At 36.6% G+C, this 12866-nt stretch overlaps 1 protein-coding gene across 2 annotated transcripts in view; it reads left to right on the top strand.

Moving 5' to 3' along the window:
* prodhb (proline dehydrogenase (oxidase) 1b) overlaps positions 1-12866 on the top strand; it is a 31893-nt gene that overhangs the window by 12897 nt on the left and 6130 nt on the right. The window contains exons 3-11 of one of the 2 annotated variants that reach the window (XM_065250948.2): positions 601-635; positions 709-855; positions 2533-2597; positions 2698-2814; positions 5772-5845; positions 6520-6601; positions 6905-6997; positions 10136-10282; positions 12251-12426. In XM_065250948.2, coding sequence (XP_065107020.1) covers positions 601-635; positions 709-855; positions 2533-2597; positions 2698-2814; positions 5772-5845; positions 6520-6601; positions 6905-6997; positions 10136-10282; positions 12251-12426 — 936 coding nt within the window. Of the gene's footprint in view, positions 1-600; positions 636-708; positions 856-2487; positions 2598-2697; positions 2815-5771; positions 5846-6519; positions 6602-6904; positions 6998-10135; positions 10283-12250; positions 12427-12866 lie in introns of both variants that reach the window. The other variant, XM_065250946.2, reaches the window with a different exon arrangement.

Genomic DNA, 12866 nt, shown 5'->3' with positions numbered 1-12866 from the left:
AGTAAACAAGCCTAGTAAGGGATACTTTTAAAACTGAAGACTAAACAGACATGATTTCCACTATATAACTTGACTGCATTAACCAAGCACTTTCAGGCAGCAAGGGTCACGTCTGTCTACTATTAACCCCATCAACATCTCAACATTTCTTTCTGCTGGAGACGTCAAAACATGACGCACGCAGTGTAAAAGCAGCGGTGGATGGCGGTTAAGAGCAGCGTGGTCAGATTGCCATTGGGAGGATGTGGAGATCACAGGAACTGAATCTAAACAAATGGCACCCCATGTGGTTGTGTAACCTTTGGATTTGTTGAAGTGCCTGATCTGAGTGTCGGTGCAGTCGAGTGCAGATGGAGTTCAGGAAGTCTGTCCATGTTTGTTTCTGACCCCAAAACGTAGATGGAAAACAAATAGCAGTAGTGCACTTAAATAAAGTGGGTTCATACCAGCCCCTGCAGTTTATTATTGATTTCTCAGTACAGAAACTGCTGTTTCTTCATGTTCTTTCCTAAAGGTCCCTAAAAAACTCCTGAAGTACAAATAGTCATTTTCATCAGTCTCCTATTTTATTAAAGATGTCAATGTCTTATTTTCTGATAGATCGTGTACGTCTGCATCAAAAAGAGAAGGCAATGGTGAGTAGCTAATTATTTAATATTCGGATACTTTTAGGAAAGCAGAAAGCTCAAATTTTCCCTCTTTGACTAGGAATGCACACTCGAGAAAAGTTCAGACCTCACCAGAAGTTCGCCGATCGATGCAAGGGAGTACCGAGCGATCGTACATATTTTTACGACGATGAGACGAAGTGCGACCAGAACATGGAGACTTTTTTGAAATGCATCAAAGCAGCAGGTAAAGAACGATCTAGAAAAGTTGTTTTGTAATAAAAGTCATTTTAGAGAGTTGTTTCTAAACACATTATACATTTTTGAAACATATTGCTGAATTACGTCACAAAGACTGTAAACTAAGTAGTACTGAATTGTAAAGTTACACCATTAAACAGTTTTTACACATTTCTGTGATAAGGATTATTTGGGCGGGGCTAAAACGGTGGCTCGATGACACACTGGAGCCACCGAGCATGGCCCCGCCCCTAACGCAATCACGAGCGTCCATTCAGGTTGAAGCTGTAAACTTTCCCGCGAGTGGGTGTGGTTTTATTGTCGACAGCGGACACGCCCCCAGCGTTTGAGAGCAAAGAATGCTGCTTTTTAAAGATTTTGTTATTTTATATTGTTTTATACATATTTAAAGGGATAGTTCACCCAAAAATGAAAATTCTGTCATCATTTACTCATCCTCATGTTCACTGCAAAAAATGATTTTCAAGAAAAAAATTCTTAGTACTTTTGTCTCATTTTCAGTAAAAATATAAATTTTTTTTAAATTAAGATGCTTTTTTTTTGATGAGCAAAACTACCCAAGAAAATAAGTCAATTTTTAGACCAAAAATATCAAATTTAAGTGATTTTGTGAATAAAACAAGCAAAAATCTGCCAATGGGGTAAGCAAAAAAATCTTGAAAATTTTTCTTAAACACAAAATTCAAGAAAAATTAGCTTACCCCATTGGAAGATTTTTTTGCTTGTTTTATGCACAAAATCACTTAAATTTGATATTTTTGGTCTAAAAAATAGACTTATTGGTCATCAAGAAAAAGCATCTTAATTTAAGAATTTTTAGATATTTTTACTGAAAACAAGACAAAAATACTAAGTTTTTTTTCTTGAAAATCATTTTTTGCAGAGTTGTTCTAAACCTGTATGAATTTCTCTTCTGATGAACACAAAAGAAGATATTTTGAGAAATTATGGTAAACACACAGCATAGTGTCCATTGACTTCCATAGTAGGACATTTTTTTTGGAAGTACATTATTTTGATAAATGATGAAGAAAATATTTTGATAAATAATGGAAAGCACACAGTTGACCGTACCTATTAAATTCCATCATATTTTTTATTCCTACTATGGAAGTCAATGGACACTATATGCTGTGTGTTTACCATTATTTCTCAAAATATCTTCTTTTGTGTTCATCAGATAAAAGAAATTCATACAGGTTTAAAATAACATGAGGATGAGTAAATGATGACAGAATTTTCATTTTAAAGTGAACTATCCCTTTAATATCAGTTTAATATAACAGGACTTTAGTTTTTAAAGTTATGGAGTTTACACACAAATCAAAAAGCAGACACTACAAACCTGACTGACCAAAACCAAAAACTTTTATCCGTTTTATACGTTTATTTTTAGCACATGCTTAAGCATGCCAAATGCTCAGTGAGAGATCAAAGCATGGAAGCTGACCAACTTTTGAAAGCATTTATATCTGGGAATGTGTATACAGCTCCAGTTTTCCATTATGCCAGCACTATTGGAGAAACATCCATTGTAATGCATCTGTGCTAGACTAACCGGAAAAAAATCTATTCAATATTCCTTCCAAAAAGCATAGTTTCGCTTTCATTACCCCAGCAGTTACCACTAAAATAACTACAAGAAAATCACCTGCCCATTCAGGTGGAAGTTCAGAAGATGGTTTCACGGCTATTAAGATGACTGCTCTGGGGCGCCCACAATTCTTGGTAAGAGTGGAGTTCATTTATCAGAAAACATAGGTTGAAATCCCTCACCTTGGAGAACTAAACCGGTTCCTCATCTTTCCCCCCGGGTCACGTACTGTAGCTCCAGCTCTCGGAGGTGTTGGTGAAATGGAGGCGTTTCTTTAGTTTCCTGGCAGCCAAACAGGGCAATGAGGGTTTGGAGGTTCTGCAGCAGAAACTGGATCTAGAGCGAATGCAGGTACAATATGGGTTCAAACTGCGGCCAAAGCATAAAGATTCACAGACACTACACCTTGTTTAATATTGCATTGACTCTGTATAGCACCCGTGACAAATCTGACCCACAGCGAGCGAGATTATCTGCTGCAACAGCTATATACCAACATGAGTTGAATTCATGATTATTTTAGTGGTATTTAATAATTGACATGACAATAGATAAAAATGTAAAACATAGTAATCTCCATATAGGTCTTTCTTAAAGGTACATTAATGATAACACAAAGATTGCACCCTGTGGGGTTCAAACCTGTAATCGTATCTTATTAAATACATAAGCACATTTACGCTGTCATTACTTTGCAGATGTTATTTATGTTTATTTTTAGCAAATGATCAAGCATGCCACTTTTACACAATGATAATTCTGCTGTTTTACTACAAAATAAACTGTGAACAGGGCCTGTCAAGCGTACTTTTAACGTGCACGCGAGGGTCTGTGTCCAATTTTTCGTGTGAGGAAAATGTATTATGTAGCCCAGGAGATGAATTGCATTTTGTCCCAATGCGTATGCGTTGAACGCCTGTGTACACGTAGGAGTCAAATAAACGATACTTTGCAAGGATGTGTGTTCGACCGTGCATGTACATTTGCGTACATGTACAAAAACTACTGTAAAATTACGCTGAAGCTTTCTGAAAGCTTTGTATAAGGAAAGAGTGCTCAAATTTAATGCTAATGTTTAAATAGTTTTACGTACTGTATACCGGTTGACATCAATGGTTAGACAAAGCTATTGCATGACTTGAAATATATGACCCTGTCTGTGGAATCCAGAACTGCAAAAAAAGACTTTAAAGTTTTTTTTCAGTACAACATTTTTTAAATGAAGATGCATTTTTTTGATGAGCGAAATGACCTAGGAAAATACGTTTCTTTTTAAACAAAAAAGATAACATTTAAGTGAATTTGTGCTTTAAGAGTACCTGCACAGCCCTTTTCAAATGAATATAACCCTTGCATTTTTTTGGTTGTCTGGAGGATGAAAATATTAAATAAATTTGTTATAGCGGTTTAGATTTATTGTAATAAATAAAAATTATGCAATATAATATTATTTTATTAATAAAATTATATAAAAAATGAGGTTTGCTCTCAGGTTTGCTGCATACTTTTGTCACAAATTAATAAATTACAGTCACTGCATTATTATTACTGCTTAAAGGTTTGAAATATAAAAAATAGTGCTGGGCAAAGATTAATCGCGATTAATGGCATACAAAATAAAAGTGATTTTTGGCATAAAAATCATGTGTGTGTGCTGTGTAATTATTATGTATACATAAATACACTCACATTCATTCAAATTCTATAAATTTATTCAATCAATGTAATCAAAACACTTACTTTGTCATATTAGGAACACTGTCATTGCTGCGCGGTTATACTTGACGTCGTCGCTTAACATTTTTCACAGCGATCAGCTGTGATTCTCGTTGACTTTGAGTCAAATTATGAAAAGTTTTTCATAAGATCCCCTGGGGTCAATGTGTTAGCACGAGAGAAGCTAGATGCTGTCGGGAGAACAAGAGATCGTCTTCCGAGTGCCTCTCGCGTAAATTATTAGATGTTGATGGCTTACGTTTCCACAGCTTTATTAATGCTATTAAAGTATTATTTCGTTTTTGTTTGTTTGTTGATCACGAAGTACGAAGTAGATGAGGAAAACTAGGACTCTGTGTACTCAACGCGCCGCCATTGTTTGTTTACATTGCGTGGAATGGTGCGCTGTAATTTGTGGAGCGGATTTATTGCAGTTTGTCGAAAAGGAGGAGTGCCGTTTATTGTGTTTTGAATAGAAAAGATGACAGAATAACACGGCGGATATTGGATTTTGCATAAAATTAAGAATTTACTTTTAAATACTGACCTGATATAATACTGATTTTGGCAGTAACTCATTTTTTTTCAAAAACGGCCTTTATTGTGTTTTGGAACCAAACTCTTCATATATTTATTTATATTTTTATATATTCTATATTATATAAAAATAAAAAAATACATATAAAAAAAATTCTGAAATAAATAAATATATATGTATTGTGCGTGGTCTAATATACATAATAACTATACACAGCACAAACTCATATATTATGCCAAAAATCACTTTTATTTTGTATGCCATTAATCGCGATTAATCTTTGCACAGCACTAATAAAAAAACTACATACTTTTGACATGGCCTTACTCAATCAATATTTTTTACATTAGGGTGGGATGATGCTATGCAGAAAAAAGCAGCAGTTTGTCAAATCAACATGTGTTTTTATGTTACTTTTACTTAACAAATTAAAGGGACAGTTTGGCCAAAAATTAAAATTACTCCAAGATTTACTCACCCTGAAGCCACCCGAGTTACATATGCCCATCCTTTTTCATACGATAACATTTCATACGATCAATGTCCTAGCTCTTCCAATCTTTATAAAAAATGAATATGGGGTCCTGGATGTTTACTTTGGGGTTTGTATCTTTTGCATATCATTAACATGTACTAATACACAAGGAAATGTAAAATCGTAAATCAGATAATTGTTGCTCTTTAAACAATTTCAGCTTGTTTTATAAGTTATGTTAACTTTTCACTGGTCAAAACCCAAAATATAAGGTTGAATTGACTTGCAAAACCAAGTTGTTTTAACTTCATGCTGGATTTAGTTTTAAAGTGTGGGTTTACGCTTATATAGTTTTCATGTCGTATGGTCTACTTTCATAGTGTTTATTTGTTCTTTCGGGACCCTTACAGGCCCAATGGTCACTGTATGCTGTACAGTCACCGTAACATTCTTCAAAAGTTGTTTATTGCAGTTTGCAAAGGGTAAAAAAGCCATATGAGTTTGGACAGCCGTGAGGGTAAGTAAACAATAGCAGAATTGTCTTTGTTTGTTTGTTCATTTGTCTGTGTGTGTTTGCAGGCATGTCTAGCCAGTCTGGGAGCTGAAGGAAACATTCAGAGCTGCTTCTCTGATGGACGGCTGCACTTATCCGGGTGAGAAATGCCCGTTTCCCGTAGCTCTTCTGACACTCAGACTTATAAATCTGCTAAATCAATAGCAGACAATGAAGTTAACTTAAGAAGCGTAGAGAATTACTTAAAGATTGCCCATGCAACCCACCATACTCGAACCCCAGCGAGTATCTAAACGGTATTATTAAAATAAAGTGCGCGTGTAACCTCATATAAGAGCACTTAGAGAATTTGCTTGGTAGAATTGACCAATGAAAATTTAGCTTAAATGGGACATTTAACAAGACTTTATTTAGATGCAAAATAAGTCTTTGGTGTCCCCAGAGAACGTATGAGAAGTTTTAGCTCAAAATACCACATAGATGATTTATTAAAACATTTTAAAATTGCCACATGAGCTGATCTCTGCACTAAATGGCAGTGTGGTGTTTGGATAGTGCAGATTAAGGGGCAGTATTTTCCCCTTCTGACATCATAAGGGGAGCCAAATTTCAATGAGCTATTTTTTTCACATGCTTGCAGAGAATGGTTTACCAAAACTAAGTTACTGGGTTGATCTTTATCACATTGTGTAGGTTGATAGAAACACTGGGGACCCAATTATGGTACTTAAAAATGGAAATGGAAGTCAGATTTTCATGATATATACCCTTTAAATAAACATGCTTAAATTTTTACTTGTTTTTGGTTCCAAGTATCGTTGACATACTGGACTGGAACGGTCTAATTGACGACAGAATGCAGATATCCAATCTCCTAGTTGTCCCGAATCTACAGGTAGGCAGACGGCAAGAAACAGATCCTTTAACCACAGCATAAATTAAGAGAGTTATCGATTTCGTGCCATCAAATTGGTTCCATAAACACTGCAGGGCGCACATAGCAGTTTTGAGTTTTTCCAAGTAATTGGATAATAAAGACATGTCTGGAATTGTGCCTGCAAGAGAAACATGGCTGTTTACAAGAGGACTTTGTCGTAAAGCACAGAAAATGTCCTCGTGTAATAGCATGCATTAAAGGTAAATGTCTCATTTCTCTCTCGTCTAATGGAACTGCAAAAATAACTTTTTGTTTGAACAGAGAGGTCAGCTGGAGTCTCTTCTGTCTAAATTCACAGAGGAGGAGGAAAAACAGATGAAGCGAATGCTTCAGCGAATGGACGTCTTGGCTAAGGTGCATTTATAGACTGTGTTCCTCCTTTTTTTCTTTTACATTGGACTATTCATGTGAAGTGTCAGAAGGTCATGGTTTAACAGACAGTCATGGGCAAAGAAAGTAAGAGAGATGTATTTTAAGAAAGCCTTCAGTCGAGTGTAGAGGATGAAGATCTGTTCCACCCCGTCAGCTTGATGTGAGAAACATGCATCGGGTTAATGTCGTGCTGTGAAAGGCCACTGCGATGCTGTGTGATTCACGGTGGACTTCATGTTTTCTGTTTCTTTGCTTTTAAGCAGGACTTTAAACCAGATTTTTTTCCCAATTGGTTCGTTCCGAACAGAAACAGTATTTTAACGTTTCCGGTTTTCGGTTCAACCCTAACATTGACGTTCCTGAACCGGTTAGAACAAAAATAGTTCCTGAACCGGTTAATAACGTTCCATGTCAGCTGTGGGACATACAAAAAAGTAGGCTGATTATTAGGACTTTAAATTATTAGTCTACATAATTTTCCTCTAGTCTCTATCTTGTCATCAAACATTAAAAAAGGCTACATTATGTAAGCGGCATAACTGTAATTCTGACTTGCCTACATTTGTTTCAGCATTACACATGAATTAAGACAAGGACAATTTCTGCCATGTCGTTTATTGGCAAACAACTTAAATAAATGTTTTTTTTTAATACTGTGGTATTTCGAGATAATTTGTTTGAATGTGTCCTGTCAAGAAAAGAAAGATTGTTCGCTTGGTTTTTGAAATGCGTCTCTCCGTGTATCCACTTTTGAGTGCACTTAAACACTCACACACACACAGGAGGAGGACGAATTCCAAATAGCACTTCGGGAAAATGTATTTTAATGGACTACAGTATGAGACACAGTAGCGCAACTCTCTCTCAAGTTTATACATCAAGAGTTCTGATCTTCGAAGGGCATAGGGATGATCACGTTTGATTTGAGTTGGACCGGACACATTTAACCGCATGTGCGTCTTTGAGTACAGAAAATTTACTCACTTTAGCGCCTTTTTGCGGTTAAATTGTTTAAAATCATTTAAGTGTTAACATTTGCAAGCCTTTGAAACACGTGCAAATGATCAACTTTCACCCTATTTAAATTTGTGTATTAATCCGCAAATCGCATGCGAGCCGAACCGTGGGTCGTGATCTGTACAGATCTCGGATCAACTGCGATCCGTTACACCACTAATTAGTATTTAAAACAAACATCTTGAGATACTTGGTAGCCTATAATATTTACCTCTTATGATTGAACATTAAAGACTTTGGCTTGAGTAGACTACTTGCTGGTGCCAAGCTTCTAATTTCTCTGATGAGTCAACGACGACCAGAAGTGAACTTCACCGAGTCATACTGCACAGAAATCTTGTCAAAGAACGAAACAAAATTACTGTATTAACCGGTTACCATTATTTTAAATAAACCTTTCTGTTCCGGAACATATATTTTTGAAAGTTTCTGGTTTTGTTTTTGTTCCTTGCAAAACATCAAGAGTTTCTGGTGTTTGTTTTCGTTCCGTGAACCGGTTGAAAGCCTTGCTTTTAAGTAACAAATAAAATAAAATTGTTACATTTAATTTTAACAGTAGTTCTACTTGGAATTGGGTGCATTAACTCTTTCGCCGCCATTGACTAGTTATTTTGTCAATTAAAAGAAAACGCTTCGCTGCCAATGACGAGTATTTCAGACTTTCCACAACACCGCTATTATCCACCAGGTATACCAGATACTTCTCAACACTCTTCCTTCTCCCGAGAGGGAACGCCTATTAACATGTGCACGAGACCGAGCATGCACAAGCCGTGCACGCTCTGTTTACAAGTTGTTGCCGGCATGGCTTGTTTACCATGTCTGCGCGGTTTGTGATTTGTGCCAGGGTTAGCATCGCTAATCATAGCTTACATCAACTTTTACTTTCAGTGATTTTAAATGGATTTCTGCAAAAAGCATGCCAAACTTTACCTGTCGAGTAGAAACTTTGTGACTGAGGCATCAGTGGGAAGCCCAACCTGTGTAAAATATTCTCCCAAAAACACTCAGGTCTTGTTTCTTTCTTTATAGGCCTTTCTCTTCTTGTCATACAATCCGTAAACATTTTTTCTCTAGCGACCCTCAGACATTTTGAAAAAACACGATGAGAACGGGAGCTTCAATGAATGGCTAAAACCGTAGCCCACCACACATGTACACCTGAACGTGCGCATGCGCAGAAAGTGAACTTAGGGATGAGGACGTACGACGGCCTTTCATAAACATATCGCCATAATGATTGACAACTGGGATGACCAATAGTCTCGATGATCCACCCGGAAAAAGAAAATCTTCCGCTATATGTTTAAACTTTTGTGAAAATCATAAAAAATGCTGGAGCTGGCTGGCAACCTTTTTTTAAATGCTGGCAGGGATAAAAGTTAAAGGGATAGTTCAGCGAAAAATGAACCATGATTTACTCACCCTAAAGCCATCCGAGATGTATATGATTATCATCTTTCAGACGAACACAATCTAAATTCTACTAGGAAATGTCCTGGCTCTTTCATAATGGTAGAAAATGATGCTTCTGATATTGAAGCCCAAAATGTGCATCCATCCTTTTACAGAATAAATCTCATGGCTGTAAGGGGTTAATAAAGGCCTTCTGAGGGCAATTGATGCAATTTTGTAAGAAAAATATCAATATTTAGAACTCAGACGTATATCTGAGTGAGACGGCTTCTGAAATAAAAAAAAAAGGTAGGGATAGACTTAAAATCATCCATTGAGTAGGGCAAAGACTTAAACTTAGACTTAAACTTTCCTGGATTGTTGGAAGTTGGGTCATGTTGCTATTTGGTAATCGCTGCGATCTTTTCCCGGCCCCCACTGGTTTTAAACCCCTTAAAACATTCTTCATTAAAAATTATATTCACTTATTTATAATATAATGTCATTGTAAAAAAAATAAAATAGTAGTTTTAATGTAGCTACCCACTTTCTAATAGTAACTTATAGCTAATACATTTTTTTAGGATGGGTAGCTTGCCTGTAGTTTAACTACTTCTACTGATAAGTAGCTAATTTAACTACAGATTCAAAGTAGCTTCCCCAACTCTGTTAAATACACACTGCATGTTTCTTATGTTTGTCGAATAGCACGCTGTGGAAAATGGTGTTAGGTTGATGGTGGATGCTGAACAGACGTATTTCCAGCCTGCTATCAGCCGACTCACCGTGGAGATGCAAAGGATTTTCAACCGAGACAAAGCTGTTGTTTTCAACACCTATCAGTGCTACCTCAAAGTAAGCCTGTCTCTCTCTTTCACACACACATGTACACACACACACATAAATGTCTGACACGTATGTGAAGTGTTACCGTGGAACATTTGACGTTGGTTTGGGATTTATCTGAAGTCATATGGGTGGATTCTTTAAAGTAAATGCTTTCTATTTGTCAGTATGTATCTGTGATTTTACATTTATACACTGCAACTTCAAAACCAACATCATTTAAAACGCAGTAACAATGTAAACACATCCAACACACAAATGTTCACATTTATTGATTTGGTAGTCTTCTTTATCCAAAGTTACTTACTAAAACTTTGTAGCTTATAATGTTAGCCAAGGTTAAAGTGTTCTTGGTTTTGTTTGCTGGCTGCTAGCAGGGCTGGTTCTTGCCAGCTATAGAAGGGTAGGCTGACAGATATCCTGGGTGGGCAATATATATATATATATATATATATATATATATATATATATATATATATATATATATATATATATATATATGGAACATAAAACAAAATTATGACATAAATGTAATTGCACAAACTTAGATTAGAATACATTTAAAAATTATGTTTTTGCACAGCATATTAACAAGCTGAGAACGTTTATAAATTATTAGGTTTCTGTTTCATGCATAAATGAAAAGGCGATTAATTAAACTGCAAATAAATTTGACTTTTTGACAATGACAATGAATCTCTTATTTGCATCTGCACGCTGTTGATGCACGCATTAACCAAATTCTTTAATTTGCAAAAAATAAACTCATTTTGGCCGTTACAATCAGGTTGGCCATTACAATCATCTGCTCAACAGGCACGACTGTGATTGGTTGTAATTCTCAACGCTGCATAAATAATGCGTATAAAGTAATCTGATGCAACACGAACAGATCTAAAGTGCTCATTATAGTTGTGCGTAGGTCCTACGGCCTAAGTTACGATAGCCTGGCTCCGCCCTCCTACGTGCTTCCACTTAATTTTCATTTCGCTTCAGTACTACGTCTGGGACTGCTGTGTAGAGTTTCGTTTTCTCCTGCACAAATTTGCATGTCCAATCAGTTAACGGAGGGGAGTGGCTAAGAACGATGACGTTGAGGTCGTGCATCAGTTTGAGTTGTAGTTCAGTAATGGCAGCGGAGAAAGACGTGAGAAAAGCTATTTGGTCCGTTGTTGCAAAACTGCCGAATATACAGAAGTTAAAACAGAAGTTGCATTTTTGCCTAAAAACCCCGAACATGAACTGAACGTACTATATTTCTGCAGATGGCCGTTAGTATGAACTCGTTCATTCTGGTGTCTGTGAACGGCACGCTCTTTTAGTTTAACTTTGTTCAATTGGGTGCCAGATTTCTGTAGAGCCTTCTAAGCAAAAACCTGACTAAAACACACTGTAAACAGGCCTTAATATGTAGCGGAAAATACACCCAATCTGGCAACACCAGCAGTCATTGGCCGTTTCTCAGTCGGCAGGCTGCTGCTTTTGGAGGTCGCATTCGTAGGCTGCATACGTCATCAATACTGTCTTATTTCAGAATATAAACTATTATAATATAATAATTATTCTTTGTTAATCATAAATTGTTGTAATATGCTTATGACTTGCGAATGTAATGCTCAGTTAACTTAAATAAACCAGGCTTGATGATGTATGCAGCCTGCATATGCGACCTAATTTCTCAATTTGAAAGCTATGGTTGAAGGCTCTGTTACTCGCCCATTGGTCTTCAACGCAAGCCTCCGCGGATCGTGTTCGCGTCTCCCCGTTTGTTAAGACGCGTGCGCGATCCACGGACACTCGATCCACAGAGACTCAGAGACTATCTTACCATGAATCATGGTAAAATAATGAGACATTGAACATTAATTGTACATTTTCTTTTAAACCAATTAAGTTACGTATAACAGTTGTAATTAAACACATAGTGATAAAAAAGTGACTTTTAAGTGTCTGAAGTGTTTGATTCTCTGAGTTTAGGAGGCGTTTGATAATGTGTCCATGGATGTTGAGCTATCGAGGAGAGAGGGCTGGTGTTTCGCTGCTAAATTGGTAAGGGGGGCATACATGTACCAGGAGAGGATCCGAGCAGCTGAGATTGGATATGAAGACCCCATCAACCCTGACTACCAGTCTACTAACAGAATGTATCACAGGTACAAAACTTTCAAAACTTTTTCCGTTTTTATGTCAATTTCTGAGTTCGCAAAGTCTTACTGTCAGCCCTTAACTTCTACACTGACAATTTTTTTTTAGATGGCATCCTGATCACCCATCTAAAACGTCTTTACAGACATTAACTATTTTATCCAATACCCACATCACACAAATATAATAATCCAATGCAATGCTTAAAGGGTACCCCGAATATAAACAAAACAAAAAAGATCAAAATAAAGACGATCTGAGAGGTGGGAGTATAGTAGATACCATTATATTTACTATGGTAAACTATTTTTTTGTCCCCCATATAGGGTTAGTTAGGTAAACACATTTTCGTGACCATTACACGTCACCGACCCAGAATGCACTTTGTGCAAAAACGATTCGGAAAGAAAAATGTAAGGTCAGACTGATTTGAAGATTACATAGACAT

The sequence above is a fragment of the Paramisgurnus dabryanus genome, chromosome 5 (assembly GCF_030506205.2).
Source record: "Paramisgurnus dabryanus chromosome 5, PD_genome_1.1, whole genome shotgun sequence".
NCBI classification, from domain to species: domain Eukaryota; kingdom Metazoa; phylum Chordata; class Actinopteri; order Cypriniformes; family Cobitidae; genus Paramisgurnus; species Paramisgurnus dabryanus.
Note: the sequence above shows the minus strand (reverse complement) of the source record. Positions and strands in the feature narration are given on the sequence as shown.